The 22,600-nt window shown below is 52.2% G+C and overlaps 7 protein-coding genes across 7 annotated transcripts; 4 read left to right on the forward strand and 3 right to left on the reverse strand.

Annotated features, from left to right (window-relative positions):
* Nucleotides 1-198: 198 nt before the first annotated feature.
* On the reverse strand, nucleotides 199-2,673 carry hsp60 (chaperone ATPase HSP60). The gene is made up of 3 exons (XM_025647328.1): nucleotides 2,398-2,673; nucleotides 2,177-2,318; nucleotides 199-2,111 (listed from the first exon to the last, which is right to left on the reverse strand). Exons 1-3 carry the CDS (start codon nucleotides 2,506-2,508, stop codon nucleotides 595-597), a joined length of 1,770 nt encoding a protein of 589 aa, XP_025504436.1. The 5' UTR covers nucleotides 2,509-2,673; the 3' UTR covers nucleotides 199-594.
* Nucleotides 2,674-3,077: 404 nt separating this feature from the next.
* Nucleotides 3,078-4,163, reverse strand: BO66DRAFT_471249 (uncharacterized protein). The gene has a single exon (XM_025652845.1). It carries the CDS (start codon nucleotides 4,149-4,151, stop codon nucleotides 3,234-3,236), a length of 918 nt encoding a protein of 305 aa, XP_025504437.1. The 5' UTR covers nucleotides 4,152-4,163; the 3' UTR covers nucleotides 3,078-3,233.
* Nucleotides 4,164-5,451: 1,288 nt separating this feature from the next.
* Nucleotides 5,452-6,040, forward strand: BO66DRAFT_391743 (ATP synthase subunit epsilon family protein). The gene is made up of 3 exons (XM_025647329.1): nucleotides 5,452-5,534; nucleotides 5,612-5,726; nucleotides 5,808-6,040. Exons 1-3 carry the CDS (start codon nucleotides 5,503-5,505, stop codon nucleotides 5,877-5,879), a joined length of 219 nt encoding a protein of 72 aa, XP_025504438.1. The 5' UTR covers nucleotides 5,452-5,502; the 3' UTR covers nucleotides 5,880-6,040.
* Nucleotides 6,041-6,219: 179 nt separating this feature from the next.
* BO66DRAFT_373803 (N-alpha-acetyltransferase 35, NatC auxiliary subunit) lies at nucleotides 6,220-9,524 on the forward strand. Its single transcript, XM_025645564.1, has 8 exons — nucleotides 6,220-6,413; nucleotides 6,492-6,559; nucleotides 6,639-6,779; nucleotides 6,847-7,083; nucleotides 7,147-7,605; nucleotides 7,656-7,913; nucleotides 7,971-8,069; nucleotides 8,124-9,524. The coding sequence occupies exons 1-8, from the start codon at nucleotides 6,314-6,316 to the stop codon at nucleotides 9,069-9,071; spliced, it is 2,310 nt and encodes a 769-aa protein (XP_025504439.1). The 5' UTR covers nucleotides 6,220-6,313; the 3' UTR covers nucleotides 9,072-9,524.
* A 2,036-nt stretch (nucleotides 9,525-11,560) lies between these two features.
* BO66DRAFT_322336 (Zn(II)2Cys6 transcription factor) lies at nucleotides 11,561-13,980 on the forward strand (the record flags this gene model as incomplete). The annotated part of the gene is made up of 5 exons (XM_025643752.1): nucleotides 11,561-12,312; nucleotides 12,377-12,636; nucleotides 12,686-12,820; nucleotides 12,877-12,967; nucleotides 13,026-13,980. 5 exons carry the CDS (start codon nucleotides 11,561-11,563, stop codon nucleotides 13,978-13,980), a joined length of 2,193 nt encoding a protein of 730 aa, XP_025504440.1.
* A 2,960-nt stretch (nucleotides 13,981-16,940) lies between these two features.
* Nucleotides 16,941-17,949, reverse strand: BO66DRAFT_84182 (uncharacterized protein). The gene is made up of 2 exons (XM_025653644.1): nucleotides 17,788-17,949; nucleotides 16,941-17,767 (listed from the first exon to the last, which is right to left on the reverse strand). The coding sequence occupies exon 2, from the start codon at nucleotides 17,671-17,673 to the stop codon at nucleotides 17,158-17,160; it is 516 nt and encodes a 171-aa protein (XP_025504441.1). The 5' UTR covers nucleotides 17,674-17,767; nucleotides 17,788-17,949; the 3' UTR covers nucleotides 16,941-17,157.
* Nucleotides 17,950-19,280: 1,331 nt separating this feature from the next.
* Nucleotides 19,281-22,232, forward strand: BO66DRAFT_451054 (putative membrane copper amine oxidase; the record flags this gene model as incomplete). The annotated part of the gene is made up of 3 exons (XM_025651847.1): nucleotides 19,281-20,042; nucleotides 20,083-21,249; nucleotides 21,305-22,232. Exons 1-3 carry the CDS (start codon nucleotides 19,654-19,656, stop codon nucleotides 22,230-22,232), a joined length of 2,484 nt encoding a protein of 827 aa, XP_025504442.1. The 5' UTR covers nucleotides 19,281-19,653.
* Nucleotides 22,233-22,600: the final 368 nt, after the last annotated feature.

Here is a 22,600-nt window from a genome sequence, read left to right on the forward strand (position 1 = left end):
CGAATATCGACAATAATACAGAGAATCATCGGCGCAGACTGATTCACGAAGTTTATCTCTAGTAAATTCCCAAATTCTCCAACAAACGTGTCTGCGGAATTACACTATACCTATGAAGCAATATTTGAGAAGAATAAAAACATATACGAGTCCACAACTGAATCGTTCTAACGAGGTTCTACAGTACTTGATCGGACACAAGGATTTTGAACGATTAAAGTATAATTGACGCAGTCACCACGACAGAGCTAACGGCCGTGGTGTTACACATAAAGTACATGGTATGGTACACAGGACTCCGTGAGAACTTTTGTGTCCAAGATAGCGGAGTGGAGATGGTATGAGTATGGCATCCGATCCCAGTGGAGAAGAAAAGGAGGAAAAGGAGGATAGGATCGGATATAAGATAGGAAGGAGGATTTAGACAAGACATGCGACACATTAAGAAAAAGAAAAGAAACAGAAACCATATATCAGGATATAACCCGGACTATGCAACAACACGCTTGAAGGAGAAACCTTTCAGGAACAAGGACGTAAGGTTTAAGGGTAGATAGGAGACGAGAATGGGGTAGCAGAAGCGGCAGAAGCAGCTTAGAACATGCCACCGCCCATACCGCCCATGCCGCCCATGCCACCCATGCCACCACCAGGGGCAGCAGGGCCCTTCTCCTCAGGGGCCTCAACAATGGCGACCTCGGTGGTACCGAGGAGGGAGGCGACACCGCTGGCGTCAACCAGGGAGGTGCGGACAACCTTGAGGGGGTCGACGATACCGGTGGCGATCATGTCGACGTACTCGCCCTTGGAGCTGTCGAAACCGCGGTTGAAGTCACCGGCGAACTCATCGGTGAGCTTGCCAACGATGACGCTGCCCTCGAGACCGGCGTTCTCGACAATGGTGCGAGCAGGGCGGGTGATGGCGTTCTTGATGATGCTGACACCGAGCTGCTGGTCGAAGTTGGCGGTCTTGACGTTGCCAAGGCCGTTGGCGGAGGCCTTGAGGAGAGCGGTACCACCGCCGGGGAGGATACCCTGCTCAACGGCGGCGCGGGTGGCGTTCAGGGCATCGACGACACGGTCCTTCTTCTCACCAACCTCAACCTCGGAGGCACCGCCGACCTTGATGACGGCAACACCACCGGAGAGCTTGGCAAGACGCTCCTGAAGCTTCTCCTTCTCGTACTCGGAGGTACCGGGGTCGGCCATGACGCCACGGATCTGCTCGCAGCGCTGAGCGATGCTGTCCTTGCTGCCCTCACCGTTGAGGATGATGGTGTCCTCCTTGGTGATGGTGATGGAGCCAGTGGATCCGAGCATGTCAGGGGTGAGCTTCTCAAGCTTGATGTCGAGCTCGTCAGTGAAGACGGTACCGTTGGTGAGGACGGCCAAGTCACCGAGGATGCTCTTGCGGTTGTCACCGAAGCCGGGAGCCTTGACGGCAGCAACCTGGAGCTGACCACGGAGCTTGTTCAGGATGCAGACGGCGAGAGCCTCGCCCTCAATGTCCTCAGCGATGATGACGAGGGGACGGCGGAGGGTGGTAGAGGCCTCAAGGGCAGGGATGATGTCCTGGACAGCGGAGATTTTCTTCTCGGAGAGCAGAATCAAGGGCTTCTCGAACTCGACCTTCTGGGCCTTGGTGTCGGTGATGAAGTAGGGGGAGGTGAAACCGCGGTCGAAGCGCATACCCTCGGTGATCTCAAGCTCGTCCTCAAGAGTCTTGCCCTCCTTGACGGTGATGACACCCTCCTTGCCAACACGCTCCATAGCGGTGGAGATGAGCTTACCGACGTGGGTGTCACCGTTGGCGGAGATGGTAGCGACCTGGGCGATCTCCTCACCAGTGGTGATGTCACGCTTGTTCTGCTGGAGGTAGTCGACGACGGCCTCGACGGCAGCCTGGATACCGCGGCGGAGATCCATGGGGTTGCAGCCAGCGGCAACGTTCTTGACGGTCTCGGAGAAGATAGCACGGGCGAGAACGGTGGCGGTGGTGGTACCGTCACCAGCAAGCTCGTTGGTCTTGGAGGCAACATCCTGGAGGAGGCGGGCACCGAGGTTCTCGAACTTGTCCTGAAGGGTGATGGCCTTGGCGACACTCACACCGTCTACACACGTCAGTACGGGGATGGTCTCTTTTGATCGGAAGTGAGAATGTAGGGCGATGGCTTACCCTTGGTGATCTTGGGAGAGCCGTAGGGAGACTCAATCAGGACATTGCGACCCTTAGGACCAAGAGTGGAGGTGACGGCCTTGGCAAGAGTGTCAACACCCTTGAGGAGCTGGGCACGAGCCTCAACGCCGAACTTGAGCTCCTACACGAAGTTAGCAAGGCTGTGGATTGACTCATCGGCATACCCGGATCGGCATCTTGCTGAGGTGAGAGGAGCATACCTTGTGGGCGAAACGCTGCTGTTGCAGGTTAACACCGGAGGATCTGTAGAGGGGAGCGCGCTTAGAAGCAGCAGAAAGGACAGAAGTCCTGGAACCGAGAGCTCTCTGCATCTTGAGGAAGGGGGGGAATTAATAGACAGAAAACAGACAGAAGAAGATAATGAGGTCAATCAAACAGAGTCAGCCCAGTCGGAACTCTCAGAGCAAGGACGGGTAATGAGGGAGAAGAGGTAGAGAAGAAAAGAGGAGGATGGGGAGAGATGAAAGAAGATGGAGATGAAGCCAAAGTCTCGAAAATTTTCCAGGCGGTTCTCGATCCCCGGATTGTCTTGGCTGGCAGAAGCTCCTAGAAGATCACGTGGACATCGGGTATCCGAGGGAAATCGTCCGGCTCGTCGGATGTCACTGGCAGAACACTTGCCCGATGATCGGCTCTTGCTTACAACCGTACTGTAAGTTAACTAAGTTAACTAGTCACTGTGGACTCAATCTACAAAAGAACTATCGTATTGAACATGCTGTCTTTTATTCATCAATAGCCAGTGATGTTTTTGGTAGCATTATTAAAACAGAACCATTATCAGCGTCAGAATCGTCGCCTGGGACTAAAGCTCGGAAAGAAAAAAAAAAAGAAAAAAAAAGAATGCCCAGCTATCAGTGAAAGATGACTAGAGAGAATAAGAAAAAACGAGGATCATTGCCAGAGACGAGCATGAAAAAAATGTTGAGCTGTGCCTGGTTGTACGATAAGAAAGACACCAAGTCATTGAAGTCTCGCTACAAAAGGAGACATTGAAGTGCTGGTATGTCAAGAGCGTCATCCGGAGTGACAACAACTAGCCTACCAAATCATCGTCAAAGCCAGGCAAATGATCGAATTGCTGGTCTGTGTTACTCATATGGTTTCCAGAGAAATCGATATCCAGATCAGGATTGGAAAGCCCGTGGTAAACAGCATTGGGATATCCAAGAGTAGCGTCGTTGAACCAGAGGGTTGAGGGATGGTGTCCAGGATCACCAGGCTGTAAGTGCATATAGCTGTCCGCCGAGGGCACAGCGTTCTGATAGAAAGTTTCAGATAGTTTGGCTGAGGGGGCTTGGCTCTGAATTGGGAACTGACTAGCCCCGGCAGGTTGCTGTTGCAATGTATAGCCCGATGCAATGAAAGCATCATTAGATGTCGAACCCAAGACAGGCTCCGAGATGTCACCAGTAGAAGCTTGATTGGTAGGTTTTGCATACTTGAGTACGATTATCTTCCTGGGTTGGTTATCTTTCGGGCCCCCCACCTGACGCTCGGGGGGTGAGCTCATGCTATTCGGGCAATCAAGAAACTCCGCGCCAGGGACCAAGAGATTGTCGTCTTCATCTTCTTCATCCGAGTCATACCCATCAGTGTCGCGTTCTAATTTGACAATGGGCTTGCGCTTACGTCGGGCCCGTGAGCCGGCCGTGTTGGTTTTTTTCTTGCGTGACTTGGATGCTCTTCCCTCCACATAGTCTTCATCCGAAGATGAGTCTACGTCCGCGAGATCACTTGCTCCCGTCTCACCATTGTCCTTCGCTCCTGCGGTGACTCGCTGAGGCTTGCTGTCGGGCGTATTCTTGCCTGATGTCGCTTCAGTTGGTTTGCTCGGGGCACCAAGGCCGCCACGTCGCAGGGGCGGAGGTACAGGTTTGCCAGCAGCAACCCTACGGCTGCGAAGCTTTGCCAAGTGCTGGATGATAGCTCCCTCGGTGACATTGTGTCCCATGGTGCTGGCAACCTCGGTCCATGGAATCTTCACGGACTGGATGTTACAAACAGATTGTACAGTCAGGAGAAGAAGCTCGTTCAGGTTTTCTTCAATTGTTAGCTTATGGTTTGACAAGAAAATGAGTGTCGAAGGCAGAGAGAAAAAGGTATGTATACCATCCCATCGTACCAGAACGCGTTTTTTTGGCCTGTTCGATGACTTGCGAGAGGAGCTCATTGTACCCTGTGCGAGCTCTCAATATAAGCCTCATTCAAGGTCACAGATATCACTTGAAAGCCAACCAGAGACCCAATACCGTTGTCTAGATCCAATCAGAACCTGCCTGGGCTTTTCTCGCCGATTGATTTCTGCGTGAGAATCACGTCAGTCAGCCCTCATATAATGAGATGCATGTAAAGGATAAGAAGTTATCGGTTACGCGTCTGAAGAGAGAGAGAGGGGGGGGGGGGAGATATTTTGCAGATCAGAAGTAGTCGACAGGACTCACTTACCAATGTAGAGTCTGTAGATTTGAGATTAAGGAAGAGAGTGATATGAAAGAAGATAAAGAAGTAAGGTGAGCTTAGGTGAGTGAAAGCTCACTCATGAAACAGACAGGACCTGACCACAGCTTACATGTTGAGCAAACGCACAACGATTGGAGCAGTGGTTAATATCAAAAAGTTTCCAGGGGAACACACTGCTCAATCTTCCAGGACCCGCGTCTTAGACCCGCGTCTCATCTGATAACAACGATCTAATCACAATTTGTGATATTCCGTTTGTAAGTTCGTCTTGGCGATCCCAGTGGAAGGTTACTCTTTTATATAAGTGACCGGAGTGTTAAGGCTAATCTGGGTGATATCCATCTACGCAAGTCCACGGTGCTTGATGAGGTGACTGAGCTGCGGTGCAGTTCCCTAGTAACACATCAGTTTAAGAGGATAGCTACGATAACAGGCTCTAACCCGGTGCAACCTCCTCAGGTTTATTACATCCGGGTTTCGAGGAGCCAATCGACACGAGAGATAGTGCTAGGTTTCCAAGCTTCCACCTTATTCCAAGCATCTCAATTATGTTGGCTGGCTCAAAGATTACATATCAAGAAAGACCGTGAGGCTGCATGTTCTTTGCTCTTAGCCCAGCCTGACTGTGTATAGTGTTACCCGATTTGGAAGTATACATTCACTCCAGTCCGGTCCACCCGCCCGTCAGCGTCATCCGGGATACGGTCAGGTGACGAGAAATGTCACGTGAGTCACATGACCCGAGTTCCCGATTCTCCGAACTCGACCGTCTGCAAAGCATCACAGAGAAAGCGATACCCTCTCCTTAAACCGAATCCCCTCATTCGTCTTCTACCGTCAAAATGGCATTCGCCTGGAAGTCCGCTGGTCTCACGTACGTTTCTAGTCACTCTACGTCCGCTTGATCTCCCGACCATAGGCCCTGACTAACGTGATGACCGACTTTTACAGCTACAACCGCTACCTGGCCGTCGCCGCTCGCGCCGTCCGCCGCTCCCTCAAGGACGGTCCTCGTGCTGCCGCTGAGCGCCGTGGTCAGATGGACCTGCGTTTCGCTAAGTGGGAGGTTCGTATCTGGACACCCTTCCGGTGGTTATCGGAGGTCAATGGCACAAAAGTATCCCGACTAACACACTCTTCAATCCAGAACGGCAAGCAGGGTGAAGTCAAGAACCTTGCTCAGGTCCAGGCCACCGCCGGCCAGGCTGAGTCGAAATAAATTATCTCTCCGCAAGAACGACTGTCTGAATACAAAGAATGAGCGCTGGGCAGAGGTTGATGAGGTCTCGGGAGGTACTCTGATGCAGGAATGGACTGGATCTCTGTAGCAATATTGGCCCGTTGACCAGGTATAAATAGAAAAGACTGTGTCCCTCCTGCTTTCATGGTTGATCAAAGTAAATTGCCTGTTGTACTAAACGTAATGCTCGGGGGTCGTTTTTGTGGCATGGTCTTAAGAGCTCCTTCGGAACTCCTTCCTGCTCAACCGGTGCGGGCTTGCGTTCCCGCAAGTTTTGCCCTGTCCGCCCGACTCCCCGCCTCCCCTCGCCCGCTCTCCAGCATCCTCTCCGATCTCCACTGAAATCATTGAACCAACTATCCATGACCGGCTTCGGAAGTCTAGCAGCTGGCTGCAGATGATTGCTTACTTCCATGCTGCCAAATAACGAAGTAAGAGGCCCGACAATGCGGGTCGTTCCAGAGTCTGTTGTCCCGCGCGACATCACAGATGACTTCACAATCGCTGCTTCAAGTTAGCATCTCATCCCCGCTGGCCTTGCTTTTAAATCCTATACGTGGTGTATTGACGACTTTATCCCTTCTAAAATAGAACTTCGAACCGGTCAGCTGGTTAAAGATGAATGCTTTACGCTTTTCGAGGCCGTTGGCGCCCTTGAGGTTGGTTGCGACTCGATACTCAGCCATGCTGATAGTCTCGAACCCCAAACATCAAGACTGATATACTGTGGCTCCTCAGATCATGGACTCGAAGATGGATAGTGGCTACTTGGGCCCTGGAGAGAATCACGCACAGGCCCTTGAGGACGACTTCGACTTGATGCGGGAGCTGGCTCCGGAAGAGGTTCTGGGGATCATGGACGAGTTGTTGTGTCACGAGGTAGGTTTGACCTGGTCTTCTTACTCAAGGTGCAGCACGCGAACTAACCGAGTCAACGTAATGGCAGATGGCATGGCACATGGGTCACCCCCTTTCCCAGACCCTTTTCACTTCCTTGTACCTCGATAGGCTGCTATGGCCCGTACCGAAAACCCTCGAAAACGCGCATTTTGGCCGGGGACAGTCGCAAAGCAACAAGAAGGTTCCTGATATAGTGCATGTTGTCCTGCGTGCTTACTGCCTCGCGCTTGTGAAGTGTTGCGATTTTGTACATGCGCGAGTCACCACTGAGTACTATTTTGAGGTAGGTGTTGCCGTGCTCTGCTGGTTGTACATGGATCTGACTCATAGTTTGCTTTCCTTTAAGGAGGAGGACTTCGTCACTCAATTGTATAATCGCACTCTACTATCACAATTCGACTCCAAACATTTTCATGATCTTTTGGACCACGCGATTCGCTGGGTTGACGAACACACGGATACGCTCGGTGAGAAGGTGGCGGAAGCCATTCGGGCTCGCTTGCTCTTCCGACGAGAGTTTCTCTGGGGACTGGAGCAGGATGTGGAAGTGATAGAGACACGATCGACAGCGCAGTTTCTGAGCTGTCTATCTCATCTGGACTTTCTAGGCAAGTCAGCTGTCCTAGGGAAAGAGGTGCCTGAATCCTTCAGCTGCAAAATCCAACGGAAGCTGGCTAGCACTGTTCCTCCTCGTCCAATGGTCAAGATTAGCTTTGAGGATGCGCTGGCGCATTTGAGAAGATTATGCCAGGATGCTGTTGATTTGCTCGAGATTATTGACTACCGAGGGCCGTATAATTTGAAGGTGCGGAGAATTTGTTTCATTCTGATCGTAGTTGATGCTAACCTGCTTAGGTGGTCATCTGGACTCTGCTTTCGCGAAAGCCTCAGCCTTCCGTCTATATAAGATCTCTTGTTCAGTCCCTTATCGTCAGCAACAGGACGATACTTGGAGCGGTTCCCGTGAAGCAGTTCCTCTATGACGAACTGGAACAGATCGTTCTTCCGTCTAGTATACTTCTGCAAGCCAGTGCGGATGAGATCGAAGTGCCTTCGGATCCACGATTCCAGATAGCGCAGCACATGGATGTCTTCACGAAACGTTTCTCCCAGGTAAGTAAGCTGCAAAATGCATCTATCACGACCAGCGATTGAGCTAACCTGGTGCAGCCGTTTGTTGATACATTCCGGAGTGCCTGCTTGAACCGCTGTCGTATCCGACGGACTGTCTGTCATACACTTGTAGACTGGGACAATTTGCAGATGGAAGTGAGTTCCCACTTTTCCCTTGTCGCGGCGGCTGGAGCCTAATCTCGTTCCTAGGCCGAAGATCTTGACGAGCAGCTTCGCACATTGAGCAATGAGCCCCCTTTGCAGCTAGCCAATGGCGATACCACTTACTCCTACCCCCTCAGCAGCTGGGCGTATCATCATAAATTGAGCCAATTCCGTCTGATCTTACAGCTCGGATTCGAGCTCTCTATTTACGCGCCTGAAGAGCTACCTGGCATGTATTGGTACCTGTCCCACATTTGCTCTACCCACCTCGGTCACATCGATCGAATCCGGACCTTTACTGTGGCCACGGCGAAACGCAATTTGGCGGAACTGGCGGCTAAGCAGCGCGATGCCATCGAGCGCCATACCATCCTTCAGCGGTCTATTCAACTTCTTGAGAGGATGACTACACAGATTGTTGCTGTGGATGCATTTGCCATTTCTTTGCACGCGCTATACGTTCTTCTCGCTCGCCATCGAGTCCTGCCAACCACTTCTTCACCCCAGGCCTACTCCAGCAACCGGTTAAGGTACGAGATCCGCATGAAGCCCTTCCTCCAGATCACCTTACCGGAGCTGGTTCCTTACGACGAGTACCACCGGGAGGCGGTACTAGAAGGTGACAGCGATGATATCGTCTTAGAGCGTGCCGCTAAAGCCATTTCGGAAGCACGAAAGGCTTGGGAAGCCACGCTGGCCAACGGTGCATTCATGCGCGATTCCGATGAGAGGGATAGCCCCGCTCTCGCCATCGAGGAAGACTGGAAGCGAGACATTAAAGATACCATGCGGGCCTGTATCGGTGCCAGTATCGCGATCGAAACCGTCAAAAAGGCCTTGAAAGCACAAGCGGATTCGAGAAAACGCGAAGAACTCCAGGCGCCCCAGTCGGTTAATCTTCGGGTCACAATCCCGGAAGTCGGATCCAAAGCCCGCTGGCATGACTGGTGGGTTGTACCGCAGGTCTCCCCAGCGACCACTTCCAAGTCATGACGGAACCGCACCTGACTACCGGGATGGTCCTTGTCAGCCATGCGTCCCGACAGGCCCGATCTGCTTGATCTGAACCCCACTCCGCAGGGTTCAGACCGTCTCCTCAGGCCGAAGGGATGTGAATGGACAGGCGTTTTCTGTCGATCTATCCATTTCTTTGTCTCGACTCTCGACTTCCCTACAAACTAACCTATAAATCTCAACCCGGGGCCAAACACCACGGGCACGCCAATGAGCGAACGGTTGTCGAGCTTATCCTTCGCTTCACGGTCTCGGACAAGCTTTATGTGGAGGCTTTTGATGCATCATGAAGTCATGCAATTAGTAGTCAAATTAAGCATAATGTGCAAGCGTGGGGTGTTGAGCAAGAGCCGGTGGGATTGCAATGACCATAGAACTTTTTTTCCCTCCAAACTAAATTGGAATAGAAGTACCACGAATTCTCTCCAGAGCACGATCAACATTGTTTTTGCATTTGTGTACTCACTATTGTGATCCACCATCTACTCGTACGCATCAAAGGATGGGCGAGGCAACCAACATTGTTACCCACTTGGTACCTTGGATCAGACCACGCCGGGGGTCAGCTGATCTGCCCTTACTCTCTCTTCTCTCCCCCTAGCCAGCACCGTGTCTGTCCAACTTAGCTTCTGATCTCGAATAATCTTCAACCATCCCGAATATTCTATCACCCGAACCTGTTGAATCAACTGAGTCTTTTAGCCCTGCAGAACCGAAACCTGGCTGCCGGAACGAACCCGATCAGCGACCATGACCCCGCTGACACAACCTTATGCTTAAGTGAGCTAACGTTAACCTGTAGCCGCGAGCTAACTTAAGTGACCTATGGTTCGATTACTAAGTAATCAATAAGTTACTCGCTTATGCTTGTTTTTTTGTTGGGACGATCTTAACAGTGAGATGAATATAGGATCCCGCGCCTGGTCCATGCTTGTGATGCTGCGATATTGATGAGGGGGGGGGGGGAGGAGGAATCATGCAAGGCAACTACACATGTACTATGTAGATTGGTAGTGGCCGGCAGTGGCTATTAAGGTACCTAGTAAATACTTTCCCTGACAGCTTCAATCCATTCTCATTCGTTGGACGAAAAAGCCGATGTCAGGACAAGAGAATTTAAGTCAGACTGTAGCCTCGAAGAAGAGTAGAAGACAGAGGATATGAGATATCGCATGCATTCCAGATCAATGTGCAGAAGAATATCAACACTATCAACACTAGTTGAGATACTAAAACCACGCCATCTCGGATGGGCGAGATGGGGGAATGGCTGGGTCGCCGCTAAACCCGAAATCGACCAACCAACCCGGGCAGAATTCCAGCTTGATTACCTTCCCGCCGTACATTGTTGACTGCCACACACACACACACGCTCTCTCTCTCTCTTCCATCATGGTTCATTCCGCGTCTCACGCTTTCTGTCACTCTGTCACTCTGTCGCTCTATTGCTCTATTGCTCTGCTCTAGCACGCTGCCCTCTTTCTTCTCAAATTCTCTTACGGTCTTACCTACTTGCGCTTCCTCATCCACCCCCTAAAAGCCTATTTACTAGCGAACAATAGTTGGGGAAAACAAAACACCCTTGCACGAACCACTTAGCTAAGTATTAGTGATTTAGTCACATAAACTGACTAAAAAAAGGTAGCCACTACTGTTAACTTATCCAATCCATCCATCCAATCCATTATTATCTATTCCCAGCTGAAATTAATTCAATTCATCATTTCCCCTCCAGCTTGTTTGCTGGCTACTACTCACTCATCTATTCCATCATTCCTTCCCCGGGCCCTTTTCTCCGTTCCCTCCCCCCTCCCCAAAAAAAAGAAGATCGGCTCCTGCATCGATCTGAATATTATCCATTTATCCACCACCACCACCACCACAACCACCACTAACTTACCACTTATCTTATTTTCACTCACCCTTACTCCCCACCGGTCGATACCTCGCCTGCTTCTAACATGTCACCTCAGCCTTGGTTGTGCCGGCTTGAACGCCATTGACTGGCTGTGCCTTGGCCCTTCGTCGTCCTCCTCCCCCCTCTCCCCCGTGCGGAATTTTCCCTGCTCAGTTCGACGCTATCGTTACCTGTCGCGTTCGCTTCCCGACACCTCGGCCCTCCCACCCCCCCAACTCGATTCCATTCGCTATCAGCTCCCCTCGCGCGAATAGCACGTCTTCGATCCTCTCTCCCTCGCTCAGAATCCAAACCTCCATCCCAGCCCCCATCCTCTCCGGCCTGTCAACTCTTCTTCCCTGCATCGCTATCCTTCGATCGAGTAACATAATATCTATTCTTGATGAGTGTGCATACCGTCGCAGTTTCACACACTAGACCTTCTTCGCCTGACCATCCTCATCCACTCGCCCGATCCTGACGTCTGCCCGGTTTGCCTGTCGAGTAGTGGGGTCTGTGAGTGAGTGAGTGAGTGTGAGAGAGAGCGCAAACGCGTGCCATTAACCGCAATATGCCTACGTATCCCATCCGCCGCAGGCCTCGCGAATGTAAAACTTGCCTTCCATGTCGTGCCAGCAAAGTTCGCTGTGATCGCAATGTGCCATGCAGCAATTGTGTCAAGCGCAATTTCACCTGCTCCTACGGCCGTCCTCCTCCCGCGGCGCCTAGGCCCGGAGGATCGCTCCTCGCCGACCAATACGGCCCCGCGACTGTCTCAACAACCACCACACCTCAATTTCTACCTCCGTCCTCCCAACTCTCGTCCGGTCGCGATGCTCCCTACGGCCCCGACCCGGGATCCACCGGATCGACTACCCAAGACGGCCTACCGGAAGTCGTGACTTTGTCTCAAGTGGAATGGGACGAAATCAACACCAAGATGCGGACTATGGAGGAAATCCTAGGCAGTTTGGACTCCTTGTTTCAATCCCATGGGGCGCGAAGAGCCACCGAACCCCGATTGGAGGTGTTCCCAGCGGAGGATGAGGTCTCTCCCACCTCGGAGGGGATTTTTGGTTCAACTACAATGAAGACTGGCTCCGTCCATATCGGGTCGCGATCGGCATTGATCGACATCTTGGATAAGTCGAAGAACTCGGAGGATACGGCACAGGCGTTACCAAAGGAGGACCTTCTCGCGGAACTGGCCATGGGGAATGAATCCGCCGCGTATCCGTTCGTAGATCTTTGGTCGTCCGACCCTTATACATTCAACATCGCCGGCGTGTGTAGCGTGCTACCCGACGACGAACAATGCCGAAAGTAAGTGCCCGGCCCCTGTAACCCGTGTTGTGGGTTGAAATGACTGACGGGTCCGGCTACCTAGACTGTTGAGATTCTATATAGACGTTGGTTCCGTGCTTTATCCGGTGCTGCCGGATGTTGCAAGACTTGAGGACAATATGGAGCGCCTGTTGCGAGGCCGACAAGCTGTTGGTGGTGTATATCGACCGGATGCTAACGGTCTTGTTAAGCCGTTTGGCATGAGTGTATCTTTCCTGAGTCTTCTCTTTGCTGTTCTAGCCTCGGGCTGTCAATTGTCCGACTTACCAGGCAAGGAACGCGAATTGACCTCGTGGGTATATGGTTCGTACAGCCTCCACCTCTCTGCTGTGACATGACTGATCGACTATAGTATCATGTGCTTATCATTGCTTGCGCATGTTGAATTATGTATCCCAGCCGACCGTAGAAATCATTCAAATCTTGCTGGTCATCGGGAGCGTCCTCTCCTACAACATGAATGCAGGAGCTTCGTACACATTGCTTGGTGAGTACTGTTTCTGCCGTGTCAATTTCTCGACGAAAGCTGACTGTGATTTATAGGAATGACCGAGCGCATGTGTATGGTGCTGGGTCTGCATGTCGAGACTGCGGGTTATTCACGGGCTGTGCAAGCGGCACGGAGAAGAGTCTGGTAAGGCGTGGTTACCGATTTGCGAGAAACAGACAGCAATACTCACACATGAGAGTAGGTGGGCGATGGCTTTTCAGAACAGCCATTTTTCCCTGGCGTACGATCGACCCTCTATCACCATGATCAGCCAGCCCGAGATTCCGTACGATCCCAAATCCATGCCCGGTCACCGGGGTTACTTTGAGACGCTGTGCCGCATCATCTCCGTTATCCTCGAGATGTTGCGGAATCTCATGTTCACCCATCATAGCCACCTCCGGTACCATGAAATCCGGGAGTTCAAGCAACGTATTGAACGGATCCTGGCTGAGGCAGCACCACACCTGCGATTCGAAGAACGCTGTACCACGCTGGCGGAGCATATTGAACGGACCGAGCTGCGACTGCATTCCTCGTATTTCATATCATTCATGTGCAGAGTATCACTGGATCCGGATGCACACATGGATGAGCAGCGGCGAGAGATTATCAAGGAGGATTGCTTGACCAATCTGAGCAACACGATCCAGGCATTCATTGAACTGCATTCGATCAACGCGCATGCGTCCCGCACATGGATAAGCCTGCAACGGACGATCGCGTCAGCTTTCCTCTTGGTAGCCAACAATAATGAGCGATTGCACCCGCACACGTGGGATCTTATCCAGAGACTGGAGGCGGTTTTGTCCGACCATGTGCATGGCGATGGCGAAGCTGATCGAAACAACCGTACTGATTCGGCGAAACATCTCGCCTCATCGCTCCGTGCCCTGCGGGAAGTCAGTGCCGCATTCCGTGCACACAGCAAGAAGCAGAACATGCTATCGGTCCCGGAAACTGCAACGACCACCCCGAACCTATCTCCGGCCACAGTCTTCGCTTCCCCGTCGCCGGCAGGGCTTGCCTCTGTGGCTGTTCCTGTTCCTGTTCCTCCGACCTATAGCGCGCCGCCCCAAGATGGACATATTGACAATATTCTCAACCGGGTTTCGGATGTAATGCTTTTCCCCAACATGAGTACGGGGAACGCTTGAAATAATTGGGCCACTGCGCGAGATTCGCGAGAGTCTCGAGCAACCTGCAGCCAAATCTCCCCGTCGTGGAGTCATCGATTGATTCTGATCTGTCCCGTTTGGATAATCCCGTAAGGGGGCGCTCCCACGCCGTGGGAAAGCGATCGGTATGTCTGAGAATCAATCGATACTGATCATAATTGATCGGTCACAGAAGCAAGATTGATTGCTATGTGCCCATCGCGTCACTTGCCCCTGCTGTCTCACGGATCGAAGCCTTGGTGAGCATGAGCAGAGGGGATGGCATGTGTGTCTTCCATTCTGGCTGGAACCTGGGCGATTGCCTCGGAGAGGATTCGCCAACTTGCGAGTAGTTAGAGGGGCGGAGGAGGAAACTAGGAGGGAGGAGCGAGCCGGACATCGGCGGGTACTTGTAGTAATTTGAAGATAGCCAGCCCCCAGTCACGAGTATTTCCGTGCGGGAGGGCGTCCGTGTGCAGTGGCTAGTGGTCCCTTCCTTCCATTCTCCCCCTCCCACTTCGGTTCGTGTCTGCCTCCTGGACATTTGCATTGTGTTCCATGTTGTTTGTCGGTCTACCTTACCACTTTCTTAATTTTTCTTTTTCTTTTTCTTTTCCCCCTGTCCCTTTGTTTCAAGTACGGATCCGGGATTAGGCAGGCAGTGTCTGGCCGGCCGAGTATTAACCGCTTCGGCCGAACTCAGAGATCATCGCCCGATGTCTGATTCCGACCAAAAGGAATGAACGACTGCAAACTTTGGAAGGAGATGTAGCTTGCCAGGTGGAGCGAATTGGTTCTTAGATTCTCATCACCGTCTGCTGCAGGAAGAACTGGAATGCAGGCCTTCTTCCCCCTTTTTCTCCTCCCATCCCATTTTATTGAAGGGGGAATTAGTCTTGAAGCATATCCTGCCAATAATTATGACAATCATTGCGACGATCAGTCCAATGAGTTAGGGCGGTGCCACGGCGGCGGCGGCGACGGCGACGGGTTTACCGTCCGCAAGAGGCCAACCGGCCGGGGACTGAGGCATTTTACTCGTACAGCACCTACCTAGTGACTGGACGCAGCATCTCACAACAATGACGGTCGGTGGTGGTGATGCAGATGAGTACGGAGGAGTACGTGGTAGGGAATGTGCACAAACCAAGCGATGAGAAAGGGCTAGAGATGGCCCTCGCCTTTTGTCTCCATAATTAATCTTCTGAACTTCCACCTGCGGAGACATTCCCTCTTGTCTTCCACGTGCTCCAATCCATATTCAGTACGGAGTAGTTACTTTGTGGAAAAAGGATGATGACTCCATTCTTACCGGCCGAAGCGGCCGCACGCCCCCCCCCCCTCGGAGACATCCGGCGATAACTCAAAGTAGTTTACCTCCGACCGAACCTTGAAGAGAAGCTAGTTAGCTGGTTCAAAGACGGTCGCAACGGTCGACCAACGCTCATCTCCTCATTCTTCAATTCTACCTTAGGTACGGAGTACCTAGACTTCAGACTAGTCCATTTCTTGTTGCACGGATGTTGTACGGTGGTTATCTCCGCGGGGTTGAGTTTCTATCTTGGTATCTTGTCTCTATACTGAGTACAGCACTATTAGAGTTGAGGAGAGGGGGGGGCACAACACTCGGAGATAAGTTGTCTCTGGCCGTTGGATGTTTTTTTTCTCGGATCCGAGGCTGTCTGCAGTGGGTGTCTGGCCTGATCCGATCGATTGATTGAAACCTGGATCCCTTAGCCACTCGCTGGAGTAAAGATTTATTGGTAGGGTTAGAGTGTGTTATGGAATGCAAAGGTATTTAAACTTTGGGTTTTTAAAGGGTGAGGGGCTGGCTGGCTGGCTGGCCGGCCCTTTCTATGGGTGGAGTTTGGAACTAGTTTGCCTACTAACTTCCAAGTTGCTTAAGTATTGAGTAGGTACGGAGTACCTCAAATTATCGAATCTTGGTCTTGGCTCGGGTTCTTTTGTGTCTGCATGTACCGAGTAAACCTGGGGACTTGGGGACTCTACTTGGGGGTGGAGGGTGCAGTTGCTCGCGAGTGTTTGGGTGACTTTGCGAGAGAACTGAGTACCGTACGAGGTTGGTCGTGATTCAGAACCTCAGCAAGTGGAAGTTCAAGTCGACATGCGCGTCATATGCTCTAAGTTACTTCGGGGTCTGGATACTCTTTCCTCCCCTCTTGCGAGGGGTTGCCAGATCCCGGATGAGGGTTTACCTGTAGTTATAGTCTGCTGCAGTGCAGGTAGGTAGCTGCATCAATTGACTGGATGGATGTTTCTGCCTTTCCTCGGGCACGAATTACATGGAACTGCCAGTGATTCGGTAGATGATGGATGTTCGAACGAACGGACAAGACGATCATGCCATTGTTCCCCAACCCCCAATCCCCAATCTCTCCCCAGACAAGGATTGAGATCCCTGAACCATTAGAGTTGGGAGGTGACGGTAAGGCTGGATTGGATAATGTGGCATGTTCTCTGATGTGGCTGCTGCAGGTGCTGCCTGGGGAGTACCGAGTAGTCAAGGGGTGACACTATAGCTTATCTAAATTCTACTTGGTAAGGACTGTAGTCTTTAACGCACGATGGCCGTTGTGGTGCGGCGCCCGCTGCGGTTGTGGTTTGCGGGTTGCGGGTTGTTTGGGACCGGCTCGGGAGTACTTACCCTGTTTTTGTTTAATTTTCCTGGGAAAAGAAACTGCTGAGGTGCTCTCGTCTCGAGGGTACACTTCTCACCATACATCTCTGCGTATGTTCCTTGCGCTGCAGTTGCTACCTAGTGCCCAGTCGCAGTTCGTTGTTCATACTAACCAAAGGGTACGCAGAAGCGAAATGCCCTGGGGGGTATCTCCTCTGACGGCGGGAAAATATGCATGCACATAGTAACAATCAGTAGTACAGCAACCTTCGACATCCACCATTCCCCAACACGAAACCATCTCATAACTTAGCGCATAAAGAAAGCCAAGAGGCCAACCAAATCCTTGATCTGGCCATCATGGTCGATTAAGGGGAAACAAGGCTGGACGGCCTTGAATGGCTGATCCATCGAAAAGCTCGGAGACCTGGGGTAAACGCGCCGAACAATCCAAGGAGAAACACCGTATGATCCTCTGCCTCCTCCCTCCATCTTGTGCTATACGTCTATACTACGAGCCGGTACTTCGGCCGAAGGGTTCAACCTTCGGATGCGTGAATGGGTTCGCTCGGATGCGAGGAGCATTGAGGAGATGGGTTTATCTCGGATGCGAAGGGGTTCAACTTGTTCAACCCTCTTACTTCTTCTTGGATGGAATGATGTGCATGAGCGGTGGTGATTTGTTGGAGGATGGGATTCGGGTCTATGCTGTGGTTGGCCTCGGATATACTCTGTACTTGGTGGTGGAGGGTTGAACCCCTTTGTTTCTCTTCGGCGCTGGCGGGGATGAAGATGACGTAGGAGAGACGGAGGCAGGAATGAATGGTATCTTCTTGGCTTGCTGTAGATGGAGGTAGGGTGGGAAAGAGATTATCCTTTGGTTTAGAGTATCGAGTCAGGGTGTGGGAGGGTTGGCACTTGCATGGGGTGTTTGGGATGGCTGTGTTGGGATCTAGTATGAAGTAGCATCGGTCCATATCCTGGATGAAACCTAGAGGCTTCGAACTTGCGAAGATTACTCCGGTAATCATGTTTGTTTTCTTGCGCCGAGGCATGCTCTGGACTGGTTGTGTGTGTATAGGCAGTGGTTGACTACCTTGTGAACGCGCCAGGATTCTTGAGCATCAAGAGGAGGAGCAGATAAGCGGCCTGCCCAGCTAGATGTTGGCCTGCTCTTTACTCGGCATTTCGTGCTGCCTGCGACTCTAGCTTTGGTGCATTCTGCGAAATTTGCTGGCCACTGGGCAGGTACTCAGAGATCTATGCCTCACTATGCAATCTGGTCGACTTGACCTCAACGGGGCCATCCATGCTTGTTGAAGTCACATATGCCAGGCTAGCATAATCAATGCGGATAAGAAGCTAGAACCAGACACTCCAAGCTCTCGTTGCTAAGATTAACAACTAACTGTCTCCTATCCAGGATAGGGTACCTCGCTTGCCCATTTGCAACGAGATACCCCCAGATCCGAACAGCGCCCATAATGGAAACCGAATATCTAAATGCTTCATTCTGTCATCAAGAGGCTAGCCACAGCCCCGCGAGGGTGAGCTCTGAACAGGATACACGATCTTTGGTCTGAGGAGTTAGGGCGATTTCTGAGTTGAAGGCTTTTGAGACGAAGTGGCGAGCGTGAGATCTCGATACAGGCGAGGGTGAAATCGACACTGGGGTCTGAGGTGAGACGCTAGAGTTGCCTGCCTTACAGACGTCGGAGGCAATATACATCTGCCAAAAACGTCGAAGTCTGGGTCGCACAGAGGTGGCTCAGCCCGATAACAGGTTTCTTGCTGTTGGACATGCCGATGAGCTTCAACTATTCACAAACAATCTTGAAATGATCTGGTGGGCCTAACCGCAACGCTACACGAGAGTTCTGGACGCATTCACCTATTCCAGCAATGAGGATGGCTGCCTGAGGGTGCAAAGTGTGGGATAGCCGAGAGTCATCTGCTTGCTCGCTTACTTCCTTTTCCTACCACCTTCAGCTTGACTACATTCTCTTCGTCACACATTAGGACGCCTCTGGAGGACTTACTGTCGCACTCTGTGCGCGATATTCTGGGTTCAGCTCTCTTTCAAGTTCATTCTCTGCCTTTGTGATAATTGCTTGGGTTGCCTAAGTTGGTTGTCGCTTATAGGCTGGAGATAACTACCCCTCATCCCTGCTACTCAGATTCGGAGACGCTGCACCTGTCACCTCGCTTAGATCTGCTACCATGGTGAGCAGCTATTCTGCCATACATTTCGAGATGGTACCGAGTCGGTTTTAGTTTGGTGCTAATGCATGGTGCTAAGTATAGGAACTTGACGATACCACAGCTGCATCGCATCAGAAGAGAGATGAACGGCCTAATCGGAAGGTCCAGCGATCACAGTCTGCATCGAAAACTGGCATACTATGCAATTCCACCTAGCCTCGAGGTGTTGTTGAAAGATGTCTATCATGTACCATAAACAACGCCCACGCTGTTGAACGATTACATTCCAAAACTTCATCATTGCCATGACTCAATGCTTCCATTGCTCTGCAGCGTGGATCTGTCATATACCTGCGTATCCTCTGACTCTCCTTGAAGTCATCCAGAAACTGCCTACCCCGCAGGGTCTATCAACGCGGGACGCGATAAACCCCATTCTTGACGACTGACTCGGATTCGCTGGAGATAATCGCAAACCCTTCCGATCTCATCCTCATATACAGGGCACGGTCGCGCCAAGTTTCTGTCAAGCCCAACCAAATTGAGGGATATCACGACGGGCTCGATGTATGGCCTTCGGGACTCAAGCTATATCCCTATATCTACTGATATCATATGCATCATTTACACCACCGCCTGTACCTTCTGGTTCAGGAAAGTCCAACAGCAAGCTGACGCGATGTACCCGACGGGCTTGTGGTCCCAACAATAGGAGAGTGACGAGAATGGCCAACAATACTCTCCGATATCAGCTCAGATAATACTACTCCTGGTGAGATTGTAGCCTAGCTAGTTCCGAACAGCGCGAATGTGACAAATATAAAGCCATAACGATGGCATTGTATCTCGTCTCACAACTGTCAGTGCTTTCTGCATCGTTGGACAACATGAGGCTGACGATTTCCGTGGCAGCAATTGCCTCATGGCTCCTTCTGTCATGCTTGATAGGGGATGTTCTAGCTCATCCGAAACCCGACCCCAAGACCGCATGGGTGCGTCAAGGTCGTGGGAGGAAGAGTTCCCCGCGTAACCTGCAAGCCCGTTCGTCTATGTTCTCGTCCTCTTGCGTCGACAAGAACGCAACTGTGATCAAAGCGCCGAGGCATAATGTTTGGGAAGGGTTGACGGACGATGAGACAGCATCCGTGGTCAAGTGGCTCTTCCAGCAAACAGCTCTAAACCTGACTGTAACGGAGGATGCCGGAGAGTGGGATAACACAATGTAAACCCTATCTTTCTGATCACTGCTTGGTTGCTAACAGGACCAGTGAGCTCGTCGAGCTGATGCGGCCTAACAAGACGGATGTCTTGAGCTATCTCGATCACCAAGGCCCGGCACCCAGCCGTTATGCGCATGTCGTCCTTGACAACCGCGCCACTACTGCTCCTCATTATGCTGATCTTCTGGTCGGGCCTCTACCCATCACCAATCAATCCACCCCTACGTGGGCGCCACTAGAGTATCCTTACACGCGCAAGACCCACGGCCGTGTGCGCAATCTCGACGCTGACTATAGCACCATCTACTCTGAGTGGCTGTATAAGATTAGCGCATCCATTGCAGATATCACTCTAGACCTGTTCAATGGGACTGCACTGGGCTTAGACAACGACACCCTGGACGTATGGGGCATCGACCCCCTCTGGCAGGATGACGGCCGGATCATCCGCTGGGACACATTCTGGAACATGCCAACGGATGAGTTCGACACCGGCAGCATCCTGCCGCTGGGACTATTCTTCAAGTCCGACGTGACTGGGCGTGATCCTTCTCAGTGGAAGCTTGAGGGCTGGCTTTACAATGACGTCTTCTACGAAACGACCGAGGCATTCCGCAATGCATTTTTCTCACCTGGATTCGTCAAACTGAAGCCCAACGTCGAAGGACCATGGGCACAGACGGATCAACGGGGCCCCATACTTCCACAAGACAAGCAGCAACCTCCTCTCATGGTAGCGCCGTCAGGAGCACGGTACTCTGTGGACCTTGACCGCAAATACGTGACATGGATGGACTTCTCGTTTTATATCAGCTTCTCGCGTGACACGGGAGTATCCGTTTTTGATATCCGCTACAAGGGTCAGCGCGTGCTGTACGAGTTGGGTCTACAGGAGGCACTCGCCCACTATGCTGGCAACGATCCAATACAATCCAGCGTCGCGTATCTGGACTCGTACTACGGATTTGGGCCGTATGCCTTTGAGCTAGTCAAAGGCTACGACTGCCCGGTCTATGCAACCTACCTCAACAGCTCCTTCTACGTCTCCGAGACAACGCACACGCACATTGACAGTCTCTGTGTGTTTGAGTACGATGCAGACTACCCCATCCAGCGCCACAGCACGTCCGACTACGTGAGCAGTACGAAGAACGTGTACCTCACCCTCCGATCCGTGTCCACGATTGGCAACTACGACTATATGACCAGGTGAGTCAAGCCCACAACACGCATGAACCACCCCCCTCATTGACTGTACCTCTAGCTACACCTTCCACATGGATGGCACGATTGGCGTCGAAGTGCGCGCCTCCGGCTACATCCAAGCCGCGTACTACGCGCACAACGAAGACTTCGGCTACCGCATCCACGATGCGTTGTCCGGCAGCATGCACGACCACGTCCTCAACTTCAAAGCCGACTTCGACATCCTGGGCGTGAACAACAGCATCGAGCTCACCACGGTCGCGCCGGTCACGCGCAACTTCACCTGGTCCGGCGGCCGCTCGCGCAACACCATGGCCCTGGAGCGGTCGATTCTCTCGTCCGAAGACGAAGGCCGCTTCAACTGGGGGCCCAACGGGGCGACGATGGTCCACGTGATCAACCAGGACGCCCGCAACCAGTACGGCGAGTACCGGGGCTACCGCGTGCTGCCGGCGGCGGGGACGGCGCACCTGACCGTCCAGGACTCCAGCAACCTGGCGCACGCCGCGCACTGGGCCGAGTACGACATCCAGGTCACGCGGCAGCACGACCACGAGCCGCGCGCCGCGCACGCCTACAACAGCCAGGACATCCACGACCCGCCCGTCAACTTCGCCGAGTTCTTCGACGGCGAGTCGCTGGACCAGACCGATCTGGTCGTGTGGCTGAATCTGGGGATGCACCACGTCCCGCACACGGGCGACCTGCCCAACACGGTGTTCACGACGGCGCACTCGGGCGTGCAGTTCACGCCGCTGAATTATCTGCTGGGGGACCCGAGCCGGCAGACGGTGAACATGGTGCGGGTCAACTATGCGAATGGGTCGGCGACGGAGGTGAAGACGTTCGGGCAGGAGGAGGAGGTCTGTTCGGTGCAGCTTACTGGCATCGGGGAGGAGCTGTGGCGGTATCAGGGGGATGTGGTGGTGCGCAAGTTTCCGTACGACCCGAATGATCCGTACTATGAGATGGAGGCGGACGCATGATGCATTTGTAGATACTTGGGGTAAAGTCACATGCTGGCGGAGATCCTGTTCAAGATCAATCTCTTGCCATTGCGTCCTTACCTACTGTTAAACCGACACTCGCTTATCGCGGCCATGTTCATGCTAGCGCAACGATCGCATGGGCGAATCTGCCGAGGTCTATGAAAGGTACATACGACTGGACATTCCCCAGACCCAAGTCCAAATCTCCATCCCTATGGTCCAATTGAAAACAAGACCGAAGTACGGAGTACGTAGGCCGATGTCATGGTGTGATGTGCAGGTGCGGGGAAATCACCACCTACTAGTATCCATGATGGAGTTCCCGAGAGAGCGAGGGATCTGTTTCTATCTCCGGCCACCGGTCT

The sequence above is a fragment of the Aspergillus aculeatinus genome (genome assembly GCF_003184765.1).
Source record: "Aspergillus aculeatinus CBS 121060 unplaced genomic scaffold BO66scaffold_22, whole genome shotgun sequence".
NCBI classification, from domain to species: domain Eukaryota; kingdom Fungi; phylum Ascomycota; class Eurotiomycetes; order Eurotiales; family Aspergillaceae; genus Aspergillus; species Aspergillus aculeatinus.